A 20,772-nucleotide genomic window follows, 5' to 3' on the forward strand; every position below is an offset into this window, starting at 1 on the left:
GTGTATATGTATATACATACATCCATACATACATACATAAATAGGATGTATGCACGTATACATGTACATGTGTGTGCATGTGTGAGACAGGTGGTACAGATAGACTATGAGTTACCCTAGAATTAAAAAACAGAAGTAGAGGACTGGATTGTCTTCAGGAAGTTGTAAAACTACTTTAAAAACCCCAAACTCCTCCTGGAAACAATGGTCTATCTTTTTAATATCAGTATTCTATTGGTATTCTCTAGCTGTAAGACATGAAACACTGTAGTCCCCAAAGAACTAAAGATGAGTATCATCACACAGGACAGTGGGGAGAGAGTGAGCAGGCCATCACATGTAACAGTAAAGGGGCTTTGAAGAACAGGAGTAAAAGATGCCATCAGGGAGACGTACGATCAGAAGAAGGGCTGGTAACATGGATAGAGCAAGAGATAACCACTGGGCAGCCTGGGAGCTGTACTGATATCTTTGCAATGTCATGACAAAGCAAGGAAGGCCACTAGTATTTTGTCTCTTCTGTGGCAAACTTAGGGAAGAACATGTACAGGAAATGTACAGGACAGGTTGCAATCTGCATTGTTGAAGGAAACCTCCAAATCTCTGAGATCACAGATCCATTAGAATATTATTCATAATAAGAAGGTAAAATGATAGATTTTGCAAATATTGGCCCCATCAAATACCAAGAGAACAAAAAAACTTTACAGATTAAAAAACTCTGATAGCATATGCCAAAGTTAATTGATTATAGAATGTGAGATAACTAAAGTATTATAAAGTTCCTACATGGATAGTGTGTTGGGCCTGGGTTCAGGAGGACTTATCTTCATGAATTCAATTTGGCCTCAGACACTAGCTGTGTGAGTCTGGGCAAGTCTTTTAACCTTGTTTGCCTCAGTTTCCTCATCTGTCAAATGTGCTGGAGAAGAAATTGGCAAACCACTCCATTATCTTTACCAAGGAAACCCCAGATGGGGTCACAAAGATCCTGGACATAACTGAAACATCTGAACAACAACAACAACAACAAGTTCCTGGGTATCTTTTATACATGCAGCACTTTCTTTATGTATTTTGTGTGGTTTTATTCTGTGTGCCCAAAAACCTTCCTAGTAAATACAAATTATGATATCCTACTTTGCATGATACTTTGCAGGTTTCAGAATGTTTTCACCTATATATGAGATCTCATTTGATCCTTGTAACCCTGTGAAGTAGGTGGAATTGTATTAATATTATTTTCTTTTTGCAAGTGAGAAAGCTGAGGCCTAAAGAGGCTAAATTTTACCCAGTATCACATGACTAATAAGCTGTTAAAGCCAGAATCATAACCTGGGTCTTCTGACTCCAAGTCCAGTGTGCTTGTCATTGCCCCAGGTTAGATTATAAAAGAAATTAGGTCAGCACATTTGGTCACGAATCTTAGGAAAAGGGTTTTTTGTTTGTTTGTTTGGCAAGGCTATTTTAGTTTTACCTAAAATCACTGTCAAATAAGATTTTTAACCTTCTTAGAAATGTTATACTACCCCAAATTTGCCTATCATTAAAATTGTTGTACAATTTTCTATTTAGTTGCAATAGAAAATGTTTTCTGCTGCTGTAAAAATTAAATTTTTACTTTATACATATGTATACTTATACATGTATGTGTATGTATATATGTATGTATGTATGTATATGTACATATACATGTGTATATGTACATATATATATATATATTTCCCCCCTCTTTAAAATGAGAGCTATCAGTAAGAGGCATTTAAAATGTCTTTAAGAGTCTTGCTGGACTGCAGCAGTTGGTCTGATCATAGTGTTGTTTCATTTTGCTTATGAGGATGCTTAAAAAACATCAAATTACCTATTATTATTCACAGTCATACTTCCTCACCAGTTTAAGTTTTGCAAAGTACTTTCCTGATAACAATCCTAAGAATTAAGTAAGGTAAACACTATTATGTCCATTTTACTGATGAGAGAACAGGCTCTTGGTGGTCAGACAATATGTCCATAATCACCCAGTTAATAAATGTAAGAGCTGGAACTTGAATCCAGGTCTTCTGGCTCTTTATACTATGTCATTTTTTTAAAGAAACAAAAAAAAGGTTTGTTGATACATTTTTTTACACCATAGTCATTTCTTAATACACACTTCCCCATAAACCCTCTTTTGGCACTAAGAAAAACCTATCAACTCAGCAATGGCATGTGACAGTATTTGCAGGATTCCACATACAGATTTCTTCATCTCTTCTGAGAGGAAGGAAATGTTTTGTCATTTGTCCTTCAGGACCAAGGTTAGCTGTGCCATTTAATCCGGGTTTAGTGACCTTTCTGGTTACTTTTGCCTGTGTTATTGTGGTTAGATCTGCCCTTCTCCCCGGTTCTGTTTTCATTGTTGTGTACTAGGTAGTACAAGCCTATCTGTATTTTTCCAAATGCGTTGTATTTGTCATTTCTATCAGCATAATAGCATTCCATTCTGTTCATAATTTGCTCAGCTACATCCTATTCAATGGGCCCCTGCTTTGTTTCCAATGTTTTGTCCTCACAGAAAGTCCTGTACTGTCTCAAGTAATCCCTGCAAATAGCTGTGGAATAAAGCTGGTCCCCAGAGGTGGAAACTGATTGTACTGTACTGCTTGGCTTTTGTTTGACTGCTATACCACTTCCAAGCATGCAAAATGATGTATCTCTCTACCAAGGAGTAATAATAATAATAATAATGAGAATTCACATAAATATCTTTCATTTGTTTGAAAAAGTGATTGGGATCAGGAGTTGAGAATTGCTGATGTTGAACACATAATTTTTTTGCAGTGATTAATAACTTTTTTGATATTTTAATATCCAGGTTTTTTCCATCACAGAATGAATATACACAGGGTTTGGGTTTTTTTTTAAATTCTTTAGTGATAAAATAATTTTTCAGTAATCTACATTTAATATCATATCTAATATCTTTAAAATGACAGTAGTAAGTACACATTATAAATTTTCTTTCTAGGGCAAAGGATTTGGTAGGACAGTCTGTAAGGATCTGTAAAGGTCCTCGGGCTGTTTTTTCCCGTATTTTGCTGTTATTTTCGTTGACTGATTCAGTGGAAGAAGAAGATGCTGCTTGTGGTGGGCAAGGCCAACTTTTCACAGTACTAATGGTTAACCTAGGCCGAATGACTTTTCCCAGTTACACAATAAATAGGAAAACATCAGTCTTCCAAGATAAAGAAGATCTCATCAGGTAGGATTAAGCCAGATGATTATAATAGCTAATATGTTTTTGACTGCCATTATTATTCAGAATAAAAACAAACTTTTGAGTTTTTTGTTTCATATGTGGAAATAATGAATTTTATAAGATATAAACTACATAGAAACAGTACTTAGAATTGGTGCACCAAAGCTATTTGCTTTGGGTAGTCAATTTTCCTGATTTGTTATCCTACTTCACTTCCTTTAATTCATTATTTTATCTCACTCTAAATAATATTTTTAAAAATGAGATACTTTGTTTTCACTAGCAAAACTGAAGATGATCACCTTATCTTTAATAATAATATTAAAGACATACACGTTTTCCTAAATAATGTTACATGATGTATTCAATCTTTGACTCTATTGAAAATGGAATTGATATTTGTCATGACAAACTTTTACCTCCCTAACACATTTCTACTGCTCTTTGAATAGTAAATACTAACTAATAATGCCTATTACCATATTACTAAGAAAAAAACATGGTTAAAAAGTGGGTAAATGATAGCAGTGATTGAAACTTGGAGATTAAATCTGTTATCTTTAGATATGAAAAGTTTAATTCATTTCAACAAACATTGATTAAGTACCTCATATGGCAGGTGCTGGGGATAGAAAGACAGAAGTGAAAAAATTCCTGCCTTCAGGGAGCTTAAAATTTTAGTACACTAATGAAATGGTCTTTCTTTGATTTTCCAGAAACCTATCTGGACTTTTTCAGAACTGTTTGAAAAAATATGTCTTTGAGTTCCCTTTTCTCAGGAGGTTTTGCTATGAAATTGTTTATGACCAAAGGATACAGAAAAGTACTTAAAAGAAATTGTTACACTATGTAGTTTTCTATTTCTTACTGTGACAGTGTGACAGACTCTCTTCTTTGAAAAGTGAACCCAAAGGAAAATACTGCAGCACATGTAAAGGCTAAATGGCAATGTTAGAGTCGATTTTTTTTTTCTACATCCTAAAGGCTAATGAGAGATGATACTCTTCCTTTGAGGTATATTGATTTCAGAAAATCCATAGGTGAAACTCGTCACAGTTGTGAAATGGTCAGATGGGCCCTGCTCTGGTTTTGTTAAAAAAAAAAAGCCTTCTGTCTTCTCTTGGTTTAGATTATCTTTAAATGAACAGGCTCCCTTTGCTCAAGAATAGACTAACCCTACTTTTGTCTTCTGCCTTGTCAAGTCATCAGCAATGTTTTCAGAGCCTTCATGGCTCACAAGTAATAGGTTCATTGTTTTTTGCTTGTAAACACAGTCTGTTTATCTCATGTAGAGGCAACTGGATGTATGACATATTGTTAGCCATTCAAATTAATGTTACTGGCATTGTTTTTGAAAGACCCCAGTAAATTGGGAAGGATACCTATATTTGAATGAATAGTTTATCAAATATGCACCACAGTCACAAGAAAAAGTTAAAAACTTCTCAGGGATAGATGGTGAGTAAAGTGCTTCAAAGTACAGACTTCTGTTTAGCTCTGTATTTTATAATTCTTCTGGTCAGTGAATTATTTCATGGAACGAAATGTATTAGCTCTTCTAGGTCACTAGAGTATTAGCAAATTATTGCTGTGCTATAAGCATTTTGCCTCTAAGTAATACTGACTAGATTGGACTACTGTGCCTTTTATAACTTTGAAAAATTGATCTTGGAGAGAAATTAAGTATAAGAAATGGATTAAATTTCATTCATTTTTATGCAAATGTTTTTGACTTGCCTTTTCATTATGACTTTTTAAAACATCAGATATGCTTCAGCTACTCATATGTTGAATGATATTTCTGCTACAATGGTTAATGGGAAGTGGAAGGAAGCTAATGAGCTCTGCAAATGTGCAAAGGAGGATTGGAACAAGCTAAAAAATCATCCGTCCCTAAGGTAATAGCTTAGAGCTGTGTCTTCAAATGCACATCCCAATGAGCATGCTCAGTTTATGTAAGACTTTTTGTGGGGGTTAGGGGAGCATGAAGATCGTGCTGATTAATTCTGTGATCAAACCTACAATATAACTGGAAGCATTACATTTCTTGCTTATTTAGATACTGTTGTGTGAAGTAGAAACAATCCAAAAGCTTAAAATGAACTCATCTAAGAAAGTGTGCTTTTCTGAGCACCAGAAATGTGTGAACAATAATCTGTTTTTCACTTGTTGTCATTTAATTGGCTGCGGACCAGTCAGCTGAATTTGAAATGCAGAAGAAGCAAAGAAGTGGTGCAGAGGTTATGGGAAATATACAAGGTTTATTCATCAGATGGAAATTCAAGTGGGTACAATTTTGCAGATGAAACTAGAGTGAACAGTCACTTTAAAAGTTCCACATAGTCAGTACAGGATGTCTCACATCATATTATATGACAATTACTGAGCATCTTCAATATTTAAATATTATCAAGAAATTCTGTCCTATTCATTCTTTTCATCATTCAGCATTTATAAAATATTTATCAATGAAATCCTTTTATTTTTAGAATATTTAGAGTGTAAATCCCATAAGGAAATAGTTTTTACTTAAAATAACTACTCATCCACCCTGAAGGGTTATTCTTTAGGAAAGTAACCCTTGTTATTAGATTTCTGGCTTGTGGGTAAAATAGATGGTGAGTGGCCAGTAGAGTGACCCAAGAATACTGGTTCTTTTGTTTAATGCTGTAGGGAGCTAGCTTCCTTCACTAATGTAGATTGGCAGCTCTTCTGCTGCCTAGAGCCTTAGGAGAGTTGCCTGAGACCCTGAGAGAAGTGACTTGCTCAGGGTCTCACAGCCCCTCTGTCTTGTCAGAGGTGAAACTTGAGCCTGCTTCTTCCTGACTCCAAGTCCAAATCTTTATTCACAATGCAGGGCATCATCTCAAGGATGTGATATGTACTAAAAACCTGTGTTTCATTTGTATTTGTACTTAGGGGGTGGAAAAGCATATAAAATATAGATGACTGAGGTGTATGCTGTGTGGTTTTAAAGACATTCAGCTTATTTTTAAACTTTTGATGACTTTTTTTTTATCTGAAAACCCCATATTGCCTTGTTATTGATGTCCTCCGCTAAAGTCTTACTCTGATGCTCAGTTATGGCATGGAGGTGACCTTGGATTCATGGAACACAAATTCTGACTGATCCTGTCAAGGTGGAAATGCTTTGAGTGTGGACCTGATAACACTGTTGTCCAAGGATCCCACCCCCACCCCAAATGAATTTTTAAAATATTATCGCTAAAAGCTGGGTCATCAAATGGCAGTTTTTTTTAGTAATAAACATCTAATTAAGGGGAAGGAAGTGAGCATTTATATAGTACCTACTATGTACCAGGCATAGTGCTAAAGCACTTTAAAATGATCTCATTTGATCCTCAAAAACAGCCCTTCGAAATAGGTGATGTTATCCTCATTTTGTAGTTGAGGAAACTAAAGCAAACAGAGGTCAAATGATTTGCATAGGGTCACACAGCTAGTATCTGAGGCTAGATTTGAACTCTGGAAGATCTGGCATTAGACCCAGTGCTTTAGGTTCTATACCACTTAAATGCATTTAATTAAGCATGAGAGATTGTGACCTGCACCCATGTAAGTAATATCCTCTCTGAAACCCCAGATCTTTGCATGTATTATCAAACCTGTAATTAACATTAAATTCTTGGTATGACAACTTTATTTTAGATACCATGAGGATTTACCTCTTTTCCTACGGTGTTTTACTGTTGGGTGGGTTTATACAAGGATTTTCTCTAGAGCAGTTGAAATACTACAAAGACTACACATGTATGAGGTATGTTGGATACTTTTCCATATCTTTTATGTATAAAAATGCTAAGATTATGAAAAAAAATCAGATTTTTGCATGATTTAATCTTATTTTGCTATCAAGGTAGCTCTGAATTTTTTCATACATTTTTGTAACCACTAGTAATATAGTTAAAATAATCAATTGGGCCCAGCCCAATATAATATAAAATAATATAGGTAATTCACTGGGTTGTTTTTTTTTAGGGGGGAAGGGGGGAAGTTGAGGGAAGAGAGGAAGAAACTTCTTAAGATTATTAAACATTATTGGAACCCTTACCCTGTTTCCCCTTGTGATGAATGAAAAGTCTGAAAGACATTTCTAGGTAATTAACAATCAATTTTATTAATTATGGCTGGCAGATAATTAATAAAATGATGATCGTTCTTCTGTTTCTCGTAAACCAAAGACAAACCTTGGGGGCCACTGAATGTTTAAAAAACCTTTGGAAAAGGGAGTGTACCTGAGGGTGGAAATCAACTCTGATTGGTTAACATTCAGTGAAGAGGTGGACATATTAATGAGGAGATGGGCAAAAAGTCTTCAACTCCTCCTGCAGAGAATATGACCTAATCATGAAACTCAGCCACCTCCAGCAATCTGGACAAAAGAATTCATCTCTACCCAGACCTCGCTGGCTGGCTTTTCCTTTCATAAGCTGGGTCACCCCAAATTCTAATAGAAGGTCCCAAGGACAGGGGCTTATTTCTTAAGGGCAAGACTCACCTAGACTGGATTTTTCTTGTATGGTTTTCTAGCTCGGTGGGGTCCCAGTAACCTATATGGTTTTATTTCTGAATGAGGAAATAGAAAAGGAAAACCTTAATATCAATTAATAATTGGTTATTAATATAAGAGAGAACACCCTCTTCTGTTGAATAGATCTGGTACATGAGAAAAGAGAGATAAAAAGTAAAGGTAAAATGCAAGCTTGATATGAAAATAGACTCTCACTTATGTCCATTTTTCACCAGGTATCATAGATTATTTGGAAAGGAAATAACTGAAAGTAAAAAAAAAAACCAAAACCAGAAATTGACTGTATGCTTATACCAGGAATAGTTTGTGAGAATTGTTAAGGTTTACTTCTACTTTTGGCATTTCTTTGTTGTAAAAGGTCATTGTGAAGAGATGACTTCATATGTTAGTAAAGGATGACTATAATAAAGTCATACCTGGGCCAGTTTGTTCGATTGACCAGAGTATGGTAGTTTGAAAGCACTGTTTTCACAGAGGCCAGCTTGCATGGCCTGGAGAAAAATTGTACAAGTTAATGCACACAAACCGCATTCCTGAAACCTGACTGACCTTCTCAGTACTTAATTACAAGGATGATTTGATGGAAAATGTGGTTATCCAACTCATCCTTACTACATGAGAGATAGCTTAAAGTGCATGTGAAATGAATAGTGTGTTATCAGCTTCATCTTTGAGTGGAAATGTGCTTTGTGACTCCAGTTGGTGATGTTAGCTGGTTTATAGATTTCATTCATCTTGAATTAATTTTCATTTGTCTAAATGAAGTTTTCTTGTTGCTATAGGAAGCAGTAGAGGAACTTGAAAATCTTTTGTCACAAAAAATATATTGTCTTGAGAGCAGAGGTCGATGGTGGGACAGACTGGCACTTAATTTACATCAACATTTGAAACGTATTGAACAGGTATCATTATTAAGTAATACATTTTTTAAAAATATGTGATCAACTACTGTGCTACAATTTTGAAAGGCCATGTAAATCTTTTAAGTACCTGAGTATGATTCTTGAAAATATAGAGTAATTAAAACACATTTCTTTGTTGGGTCGTTTTTGTTTGTCCATCCTCCCCCTACCCCAAGAAAATTTCATAAGGATTCTAAAGGAAGTTTTCAAATAGAAGTCTGACACCTACTATTTACTGTTAATCAAAATTAATTTTAGATTACAATGTCCTCTTAGCAGAATTTGTCATATACCCTCCAATAGAATATACGCCCTTTGAGGGCAGAAACCGTTTTCATACTTTTCATTGTATCCACAGTTCCTAGAGCATATAATAGGTACTTAAGAAATGTTTATTGAATTGAATATAGGATATTCTCGTGAAAGTTGTAGATATCCTAATCATCTTAAATGTGGAATAAGTTTGTTATATGAGGGTAAATATGTTAAGAAACAAACTCAATATTACTCAGTACACATGTGCAACTACTTGAATAATTTTATTGAAGTATCAAAATAATAGATTAAACTCAATCATTATTGATCAGTTTACTTTATGGTACAAAAAACATTATGGGGGAAATAGAGATAATATAAGACCTTCTTTGCCTTCAAGAAGCTTTACAACCTAATGGAAGAAATAAGGCAAAATATATATGCAGAATAACGATTCTTCTTGGCAGAGATACTGGTTTGGTTTTGGTTTGCCATTTCCTTCTCCAGCTCATTTTATTAGATGAGGAAACTGAGGCAGATAGGGTTAAGTGACTTTGTCCAGGGTCACACAGCTAGTCAGTGTCTGAGGCTGGATTCGGACTCAGAGCCTCCTGACTCCAGGCCTGGCTCTCTATCCACTGTACCACCCAGCTGCCTCCAAAAACAACAACAACAAAGGAGAATGTGATAACTATCAGAACTATATGCATGTACTGTAAGAGTTTAGAGTGAGACTCCATAGGATCATAGGAACATAGACTCTTATTGGAAGAGAACTTGAGAAGTTGTCTAGTTCCACCCCCTCATCTTGCAGATAAGGATACTGAGGCCTGAGTGATCAGAGGAGGCATTTTGAAAGAGGTGGATTTAAGTTGGGATTTGGAATGTGTAGGATTTTATTAGACAAAAGGTGATGAGAGAACCCTAAAAGCAAAGGTAGGGGGCGTGTTTGGACAGCAGGCTAGAGGCTAAGAAGGCAGGTAGCGAAAGACAGACTGCAAAGAATGGGTTGAAGCTAGAATGTGGCATTGAGTGCAAGCCTTTGGACTATATTTGGTAGGCATTACAGTGTAAGCTCCTGGAAGACACGGACTGTTACTTTTTTTGGTCAGAGCCTAGTACGTGGTAATTTGTACACTGTAAGCATTTAACAATGCTTTGCCTATCATGAAGAGTACTGACTTGAAGTTTTGGTGTTTTGTTTTGTTTTGTTTTTCTGAAAAGATTTTTGAATAATGAGATGATCAGAATTATATTTGGAGAAATAATCTCCCAAGGGTATAGGTGATGAATTGGAAGAGGAAGAGACTAGGAGTGGGAAACCAATTAGAAAGCTCTTTGTACTAACTGAACTTACTGTTGATAAAAGCCTGAACTAAAGTGGTGGAAATGGGATGGATCAGAGAGACATTTTGGAGGTATAATCAATAAGACCTAGGGAACAAGGAAGATGGAAGGAGCCAGAGATAATAACCAGGCTTTGCTCCTGAGTGCTTGGAAGAATGCTCCTGCCATGAACAGAAACAGGAAACTTGAGTCAGAGTGGGTTTGAAATGTCAGGAGTGGGAAAGGCGTTGTATTTAGCATGTGTGAAGTCAGTGGTACGTACCCATGAGAGATCCCAGGGAGAAGGGACAGAGAGGAAGGGAACAAGCATTTATTAAACGTTTACTATGTGTCAGGCACTGGGCTAAGTGCTTTAAAATGATCTTATTTGATCCTCAAAGCAACCCTGTGAAGTAGGTGCTATTATTATCCCCATTTTACAGTTAAGGAAACTGAGGCAGACAGCTTAAGTCACTTGCCAGGGTCACACATCTAGGCAGTTTCTGAGATTGGCTTTGAACACAGGTCTTCCTTATTCCAGGGTTAGGGTTTTATGCACTCCTCTAAGGAGATAATGATAAAACATGATACTACATGTTCTGCCCATTTTCTTACTGTGTTATTCCATGATTAAGAAAAACAAAGTTTTGAAACCCTTTACAGTACTTTGTGACATGATTATATAATTTATTGAATGATTAACCTCATACCATTGAATTGATTCACCTGTTCTTACCCAATACTGTGATTAGTGGAGTAGAAGAGCTTTGAAGTAGAGAGTGGTTTTGTTGGCTGGCATTATCAGAGGGCAGAGTAGGGAATCAAAAGACTGTTGAGCACAGCTGAATCGGAACAGTGGTTCTTTGTGTGTCCAGTTGTTGGTTTCACCCCCATCTTCATTCCAGTCTTGCATTTGTGTTGAATGGTTGAGTCTGATCCTCTTTGGGCTTTTGTTTTTTCAACTGGCACATTGAGCAAGTTATGACGACTTCAGGGTGGAAAGAACTAACCATGGAATGTAGAAATAGTGCATATTTCTTTCATGCTGCAAATCTAAAAACCTGCTCAAAGTGTTTCAAGTGAATAAAAGTAATTTTCCTCTTTAAAAGTATGTAGGCATGGTGTTTTGTTTTTCTCTCTTTGATTACCTCCACGCCTTTGTAACTAGGGTGAAACAGTAAAGATGCTCCGGAAAGTCTCTTGGTTTTGTTGCCTCTCCTTCATTTACCTGTGAGCTTAGAGATGATATCGAGATGTATGTCAGATAACTCCAGGGTTGCTTATCTGAAAATTCTTTTGTATACTTGCAGATACTTAAGTTTTCTTCAGCTTTCTTTTTGTTGCTGAAGAATCCTAATTCCTTAAGCCTTTCCTTATAGGACTGAGTTGATAATCCTTGAAAATTCTTATTCTACCCTTTCTAAACCACTGTAGTGAAGGAATGAACAACTAGATAGCATATTATGATAAGGAACTGACTACAAAGGCAAGTGAGGAGGCTTCCTTTGCCAGTCCTGGGTGTTGTGTTTATCCCATGCTTTTAAAAGTAAAAATGCTGTCTCACTGCCTTTAACTTAAGGATCTCCTTATAAAGACATGTTTAGCTAATCACTTCTTGCCTTGCATTTACTATGTAGGTTTTATTCCTCTAAACTTCACCCTAAAAGCTGCTGAGTTTTTGTTTGTTTTTCCTTCAGATTGAGAAAGTGGGAAGAACATTTCGAAGAAAATTTAGGCTAAAAGCCAGTTTCTAGTCCTGGCTTTCTTACTATGCATTTATGTAACCTTAGGCAACTTACTCACCTCTGGGCTTCAGTTTCCTCATCTATAAAATGAAGAGGTTAGAACAGATCTGTGATTTAGGGCTTATTTGGCACTTTGGTTTTTGTGATTCAAAAGTTCTTTGCAAAGATTTAGTAGCCAGTATATATTGTGCTCTGTAACTGAGTAATAAGGGCAACTAGCTAGCATCATGTAGTTGATAGGTTGTACTTTATCATACATTTAGATTTACTCTGAGGAATATCAGAGGAATTTCAGGACTGGATAAAGCCCTAATTTTTAAAGTGTTTATTTTGCTAAGCTAAATAATTCATAGCACCCCACTAAACTAAACAAAGTCTGCCATATTTAAGATTCTCCGGTGTGATTGTGTTGTACCCTAGGCTATTCACTGTATCACAGAAGGGTTGTTGGATCCACATGTAAGAACAGGACATCGTTTTTCTCTTTACCAAAGAGCAATGCGACTAAAAGATTCTCCAAGTTGTAAAAAATTCAGCCACCTCTTTCATAAAATGCCAGTTATAAGTATTCAAGATGTTACCCATGTGAGTAAATTTCCTTTGGTTTCTACATAGTCAAGATTAACTGACTGTACTTTCTCTTTTACACAGCCAACAACTTAAGAATAATCTATTTTTTCATCTTTTAGCGTTAGAAATTTTCTGTTCACATTTTGAACAAATTCTGTTCTTTTTCCATGTTCCTGTCTATGAGCAGTTGCTCACAGAACATGTGATTTACTCCAAACACACAAAGTCCAGTATTTTCTTTCTTCCTTTCAAATGAATAAAAGTTCTTCTCTTGGTGGTTTTCTTTATACCACTGAGGAAAGAAGCTCTCTGTGGCATTTTGCTGATGTTTTATCCTGAGTGGATCCAGAGCAATCAATTCCAGCAGCTACCTGCTGTCAGTGGGGCAGGTGGGAGGTAGGGGAACAACAGTATAAATTCTGCATTTATTGTTGTTGTAAGATTATCAGTTACATACTTATGTCATTTACTGAAAATGTATCTAGTCTGGCCATGGCCGACTGAATTAAGAGAACATTTTGTTACTGCATGAAAACAATTGTGTGAAGTTAGGCTGATTTGTCTTGATACCTATTTTGATGTTGTTCAGGTGACCATAAAAGGGAAAATGTGTCCTCAAAGTGGAATGGGAAAGTCTGTGTTTCTTATGGAGGAAACTGATACAGAAGGAGATGAATTGACTCCAAGCACAGTCATGTGTTCAGTTGAAGAGCTAGCTCTAGCCTATTACAGGCAGAATGGTTTTGACCAAGGTAATATAGCCAACTTTTTAAAATGTCTGCTATTTTTTTATCACCTATATTTCTTCTGTATCTAGTCAGCACGTGACAAAGTCAGACATTCCATGACTCTCATTCTATTGAGCAGCAAAGGATGACATCTTCTCACAGTTCTTCTTTGGTGTCATGCTTGTTCTTTATAATTTTACAACACTTAGGTTCAGTAGTTTCGTGGTTGTCCTTCTTTCCATTTATATTGTTGTGGTCATTGTGTAGATTGTCATCTGGCTTTGTTTATTTCGCTTTGCATGTAAGTCTTTCTGTGCTTTTTTGTGGTCGTCATTTCTTACTGCACAGTAACATTCCATCCCATTCATGTACCACTTTTTGTTTAGCCATTTCCCAGTCAGTGGACATCTACTTTATTTTGTTACCACAAAAAGTGCTGCTATGCTCTTTTTGTGGTGGCAAAGAATTGGAAATTGAGGGAATGCCTGTCAGTTGGAGAATGGCTGAACAAGTTGTTGTATATGAATGTAATGGAGTACTACTGTGCTATAAGAGATGATGAGCAGGCAGATTTCAGAAAAACCTGGAAAGACTTAGATAAACTGATGCTGAATGAAGTGAGAAGAACTAGGAGAACATTGTACCCAGTAACAGCAACATTGTGCTATGATCAACTATGATTGACTTAGGTCTTCTCAATAATACAATGTTCCAAGACAATTCCAAAAGACTTATGATGGAAAATGTTATCTACATCTAGAAAAAGAACTATGGAGTCTGAATGCAGATTGAAACATACTATTTTCACCTTTTTTTTGTGGCTTTTCCTTTTGTTCTGTTTCTTTTTTCACAACATGACTAATGTGGAAATATGTTTATATGATTGCACATGTGTAACCTATATCAGATTGCTTGCTGTCTTTGAGGGGAGGAATAGGAGGCAGAAAACATTTGAAACTCAAAATCTTATAAAAAATGAATGTTGAAAACTATCTTTATATGTAATTGGAAAAAATAAAATAAAGTTTACCCAAAAAAAGTGCTGCTGTAAGTACTGTGGTATACGTGGAAACTTTCTTCTTGTCAGTGACCTCTTTTGGGAATATGCCTAGCACTGGAGTCTCTGGATCAAAGGGAATAGACATTTTAGTCATTTTATTTGTGGAATTTCAAATTACTTTCTAAAATGGTTAGAATCGACCCATAGATCCACCAACAATGTAGTAATATGACTTTCCACAATTCCTCTAAGTATTGACTGTGACTTTTGTGATATTTATTACCTTGGTCAATGTGAGATGAAACATCAGAATTATTTTGATTTGCATTTTTCTTATTAATAATTTAGAACACTTTTTCAGTGGTTTACAATTCTTATTTTGATAACTGTTTGTTCATATCATTTGACTACTTAGATATTTTTGGAATGTCTTTTAGTCAGGGAAACCAACCAGTAGGCTACTACAGTAGTTCAGCGTAATGGTGATGAGGGCCTGCAAGAGGTTGGTTGCTGTGTGACAGTAGAGAAGACAGCATATACAAGAAATGTTACAAAGGGAGAAACAACAGATCTTGACTACTGATTGGATGGGGTTGGGGAGGTGAGAGAGAGTGGAGAGTCAGGGTTGACACCCGGGTTGTGAGCCTGGGTGACAGGGAAGATAGTGGTATTTCTTGATAGTAATAGAAAAGTTTGAAAGAGGATAGGGTTGGGGTGGGGAGTGGGGAGAAGATAATGAGTTTAGTTTTGGACATGTTGAGTTTAAGATTTCTATAAAAGATAGCCAGTTTGAGATGTCTGTTGTTTTCTTTCTGTGCTTAATTCTTCCCTGTTTAAGAATTAGGACTATAATGTCTCACAATGGGTTTGGTATCTTTTTTTTCCTCAATTTTTGAGAATAATTTGTGCAGTAGAGGTATTAATTGTCCTTTAAAAGTTTGCTAGGATTCTCTTGTGAACCCATATGGACCAGTTTTTCCTCCCCTTTGGTAGTTCCTTTACAGCTTTCTTAATAGAAGGATTTGTTCTGTAAAAGTCAGTCAAAAGGCCACACCCAAGGACATTCCCCACCTCTGCATAAGGCCATCCACTGTGGTCTACGAGATTTTTAAGACGTCTTTCTACACGAGGCACATACGAATTTCTCTTAGGGTCCCCATGCCATAGTTAATCCTCTTTCAACAGCAGGCAGATTTCCTTTGAGTCCCTATATTCCCAGAGTCTCCTGGAATATTCCCCTAGGAGACATCTGCCATTGCAAGGACACATATGGGAACTCCAAATTCGTCCAGTACTAGGACAGATAGGCTCAGTTGGAGGCTAAATATAATATCATGTAAGCCTTGAAGAGGGGTGAGACTCCCAGGAGAAAGAGATTAAGCTCTTGGAGTTAAATGTTTGGGATTTCTATACCAGCAGGCAAACATTATCCAATGGACCTGATTTCCAAAAGGGTCTCAGACAAGCTCACGTCACAAATAAAGGCAAGGAGTCTGAGTCTCTTAGAAAGTAAAAGCAAATAATATGAACATTTATGAACTACCATAGTATGCTCTAGGCAGTCTACTAGTCACTAGTGTTTTAAGGTTCAAAATCCAAAAATTTCTCATGTTAACTGAAGTGTGCATACTGGATTACAGTAATATAACAGATAATGGTACATAATAACCATTCTTACAGGCAAAGATTGTCTCAGAAGAATTCATTTGACTTTTAAAGATATATACCCCAAAACTGAAACTTGCAGTTTAAAAGAAAGAGGAAAAAATGTTCTTATTTCTCTAGTGGATCCAGGGTGTCCAATAATAAAAGTCCTAGGTGGAGAATCTCTCCAGTAGGTTCCCCAAAAAGCAAAGGGCTTTAAATTTATCCTGAATGAGGTCTCCCCTCTCCCCAGTCTACCCCGTGTAGCTCATAGAAGTTCTAAGAATTCTTATCTCATATTCCACTATCACAAATGCATCGCAGGTTTGGGAGCAAGGCTACATCTGCCTGCCTGGTTTCTAGGTGTATACCTAAGGAGTTGGGATGATTCCCTAATGCCATTGGCTTCAGCCTCCATCAGTGTTTCCGCCACACTGACTTCTATGCCATCTTGGTCCCTGGAAAGGGTAGGCTCAAACTTAAAGCAGTTTCTATATAGCATTTGTCCTACCATTTTAACTTATAAGTGCACTATAGCCAATGGATGGATGTGTCCAGGTCTTTGCTACTACTGAGTTGGATCAAACCACATCTATTTCTTTTTTTTTTCTTTTTTGGCTAGGCAATGGGTTAAGTCACTTGTCCAGAGTCACACAGCTAGTAAGTGTTATGTGTCTGAGGCTGGATTTGAACTCAGGTCCTTCTGACTCCAAAGCCAGAGCTTTATCCACTGCACCACTTAGCTGCCCCCCAGACCACATCTATTTTAGGAGCTCATTTATTAAAAAAAAAAATCTTGTTCCTTCTCACTTAAATTCAACATGTCCAAAACTGAACTCATTATCTTTCCCCCTAAGGCCTCCGCAACCCCTTCCCTCTGTTATTGTACACCATCCTCCCATTCCCTCTGGCTCACAATATAGGTATCTTCTTGACTCTTGAAGTCTCTTATCTCTACCTCCCTCATCCCATATCTAATCTGTTGCCAAGGTCTGTCTATTTCACCTTTGTAATAACTCTTGAATATACCTCCTCTTTTCTGACGCTATTACCACCCTAGCATAGACCCTCATCACCTCAGTTTTGTTCTGTTGTGGCAGTCTGCTGGTGGGCCGCCCTGACCAGAATCATTCCACAATAGATGAGTAATAAAGGGATATCAACAAATAATTCTCAAATTGTTCGATGCTGGCTTCCTTGCAGTTCAGTGGACGATATACTCCATCCCTTGACTGGGTTCTTTCTGACTGTTCCCCATGCCTGGAATGCTCTCTTTCCTCATCTACACCTGCTGACTTCCTTGAAGTCCCAACCAAATTCCCATTCCTATTTGTCCTGTATATATCTTGTTTGTACATATGTGTTTACTTGTCTCCTGCATTAGACTTTGAGTTTCTTTGGGGAAGAACTGTGTTTTGCCTTTTTTTTGTATCCCCAGGGCTTAACACAGATTCAAGCACATAGTAGGACTCTTAATAAATGTTACTGACGACTGTGAGGCCAGTTGCTAAGTATTCAATTTGCATTTTGTACATAGTTGCCTTTAATCTTCTAAAAACAAATAGAAATATCCTTAACTATTATCCAGAGTGATGGGAATTCAGCTTGTGGCCATTTTTATGTCTTCCTTTCCCTTCCCTCCAATTTCTGCTGACCAGGGATCAGATTCTATATCTTGCCTCTTGCTTTGCCTTGGTTTTACCTTTGAGAGTTTCAGTATATTACATATCAACACTTCTTCCATGTATTTCTGATGGGGTGATGGGACCTGGATCCCTAAAAGGAAAAGACCTTTGAAAGCAACCCAATCCCTGAATTTTCCCATACATTTTAGCACCCCAGCTCACTGCCCAAGGCAGTTGGCCCACCCCAGCCCACCTAGCTCATCTAATTAGCTTACTTGACAGTCCTTTCACTGTTGCTCTTGGCCCACGAAGACTACTTAATATTCCTTTCACTATTGCACCTGGCCCACCCCAGATTACTTACTACTCCTTAATCCCATCCAGATCCTTTCACTGTCCTTTTTGTATATAAGCAATAGTCTTACTCCCATTAAGTTGCAGGTTCACTAGGAAACCTGCCAACTTTTGTTGGCATTACAGCAAACTGCTCCTTGACTAGAAGAAGATTTGAGTGTGTGAATTCATTTCAGGCAGACTCTGCCCTGAACCCTGGCATTTCAGGGTTCCTAGCAACATTTCCAGTAGATCTTTGAAATGTCGAAAATGACATAGTTGCTAATATCTGCAAAAAGGAATAAAATTTTGCTACTCTAAACCAGGCTCCCTTACATAAACAAATGGCAATACCAATACATAATGTATTTTTTTATACTATGTGACAGTCCTCAAAAAAGTTTCCATTAACTAATTTGAAAACTAAGCATTTGGTAAGTGTTCATCTATTTGAGGGGTTGTTGCAGTTAATTTAAAGGAAATTAAACTTTGTCAGATTTTCATTTTATTACTGCAAATCAGAATATCTATATGACTTTTGCCCTAGGTATTCATGGGGAAGGGTCCACATTTATTACTCTATATAGCCTTCTACTATGGGACATCATTTTCATGGATGGGATACCAGATGTTTTTAGAAATTCTTATCAGGTATTTATATATTTTTTTATAAATCTTTAAGCAATTTTTCTAATAATTCATTTTTTGCTATTTAGTTTCATATGTAATAGATGATTGAAACCATTTATTTTAAATTTTTTTATATTCTAAATTATTTTATTGTACTATATACCATTACTTATATACTATAGCATACTATGTTATACTATATACTTAACATACTGATATTTTAAATAATTGTTATGTTGAATTCTGAATTATTAGTAAATTAATCTTAAATCTTATAAATTCAGAATATGCCATATAGGCATTAAGCTCAATTATTAAGCTCTCATTATTTAGCCTAAAATACCTTTTTGAGGTTACATCAGCTATAAAAAGTTAGCATCACAAATTGCTTTTACACAACCCATCTTTATGGATGCATCACCTTTTAAGAAAAAAGATTTAGATGAGAATGACATTTTATTTAAATTGACCTTTAAAAACTTGACAGCTTTTGAAAATTCCTCTAATTCCGGTTAGTCACCATATTACAGAGCATATTTACATTTCTATACAGGCATTCCCATTGGATTTATACACAGACAGCTTCTATGAAAACAGATGCGATGCCATTGAGTCTAGGCTCCAGATGATTCATGAGGCTTCTCCTGAGACTCTGAAAGAGTTGATTGCAAATGTATGGAATGCTCAGGAGGGTAAAGTAGCATCAGGAGTCAACTGGGACAGGTTCTCTTCTCTTCAGCAAGCACAGGTAAAGGGAAAGTGTTTGTCATCCTACCCTAGGCTGGCCAAATAAATTGGGGGCAGCTTCTGCTGAGCATCTTCCAACAGCCAAGGGCTGTGGGAGTCCTCTTTCTATCCCTGAATCAACCAGTTTCTCACTGTACTTACCCAGCCCCACACCTACAACCAGAAACTTACCTGCCTTTGCTGTTTGTACTGTTTCCACTCCTAGTACTGTTTCCAGATTCATTCTTCCTTTGTTGTTTGTCCTTCGTTCTCAAAGAGGACTGTGACATTAGGGAGGTGATGCCATGACTTGCAGGTGAATTGGATTTAAGTGAGGGAGGGCTGTGCAGTCACCAGCCTTACTTTCTCCTCTAGAGCCATCTCTTAAAATATAAACCAACATTACAAGATACTTCCATTCAGAGCAGATAGAGCTAGAACACATAAGTGGCTAACCAAAAAATTTATTTAAAAGAACAAGTCAGTAAAATATATTGGCCAATAATGTTTTATATGTTTTCTTGAGCTTAGTGTAATTAACTTTCAGGCAAGGAAAAAATATTTGATCTACTAGGAGCGCAGGGTATGTCCAGATTAGGTTGGACTCATTGTCCATCTAACCCAACATTCTTTTATTAGCAAAAACCTCAAGGTAAGTGCTGTTGCAAGGCATAATTGACATCAACTCTTAAGGTTATGCATATCTCATCTCTTAATAACTGTTTATTGCTGTGTCATTTAAAAATTTGTTCAGATGCTTTTGGGAACCAGTTTTGTTTTATGTCCAGTCCTAGAGTACTGAATGTCCTGAGTATTATTATATGCTTTTTGAAGTCATGCAGATGGGAGGTTATGACCCTCTGCATTGGGAACTTTACACTAATACCTTTGATTTTATTTATCAACTGGTGTCTGGTGTACATAATATAATTCTGTAAAATCATGAGTTAGATGCATATATGGATTTATATTTTTCTACATAAATTTCAGTTATTAAATTAGATCATTTATAATTTTATTAATGCTTTATAAAAAGAAAAAAAATTTTTTTTACTACAAAGTTTGAGATAACTATGCATCAAACTAAATAGAAATAAAAATAGGGAGCAAGAATTGCATGAAGTACAGTGTCTGTGTGACAACATATGATTTTAAGACTAGCATGGAAACACAGTTTGAACCCTGTGTGATACAGCAGGATTTTCTTTTGCCTGCTCTCCACTCCCACGGCCAGCACCTTGGGTCAGGCTCTCATCTCCTGTCACCTGGACTGTGGCAGTGCCCTCATAATTGCGCTCCTTGTCTTAAGTCTCTTCCCGTTCTGATCTTCCATCCTCTACACAGCTGCCAAAGTGACTTTCCTTAAATGCAATTCTGACCCTGTCTCTCCTCTATTCAGTAAATTCTAATGGCTCTCTTTTGCCTCTAGTATAAAATAGGACTTCCTCTGCCTGGCTTTTAGAGCCTCCACAACTTACCTTTCGAGCTTAACTGTATA

General features: G+C 36.6%; 1 protein-coding gene across 3 annotated transcripts in view; it reads left to right on the forward strand.

The window, feature by feature from the left end:
- FAN1 (FANCD2 and FANCI associated nuclease 1) overlaps positions 1–20,772 on the forward strand; it is a 45,138-nt gene that overhangs the window by 21,215 nt on the left and 3,151 nt on the right. For all 3 annotated transcript variants that reach the window (XM_078151180.1, XM_020968596.2, XM_020968597.2), the window contains 8 exons: positions 3,008–3,241; positions 5,005–5,136; positions 6,908–7,016; positions 8,573–8,692; positions 12,439–12,603; positions 13,178–13,340; positions 18,466–18,569; positions 19,102–19,296. In XM_078151180.1, coding sequence (XP_078007306.1) covers positions 3,008–3,241; positions 5,005–5,136; positions 6,908–7,016; positions 8,573–8,692; positions 12,439–12,603; positions 13,178–13,340; positions 18,466–18,569; positions 19,102–19,296 — 1,222 coding nt within the window. The remainder of the gene's footprint in view (positions 1–3,007; positions 3,242–5,004; positions 5,137–6,907; positions 7,017–8,572; positions 8,693–12,438; positions 12,604–13,177; positions 13,341–18,465; positions 18,570–19,101; positions 19,297–20,772) is intronic.

Source organism: Phascolarctos cinereus, unplaced genomic scaffold (assembly GCF_003287225.1).
Source record: "Phascolarctos cinereus isolate Bilbo 61053 unplaced genomic scaffold, phaCin_HiC Scaffold_3;HRSCAF=262, whole genome shotgun sequence".
NCBI classification, from domain to species: domain Eukaryota; kingdom Metazoa; phylum Chordata; class Mammalia; order Diprotodontia; family Phascolarctidae; genus Phascolarctos; species Phascolarctos cinereus.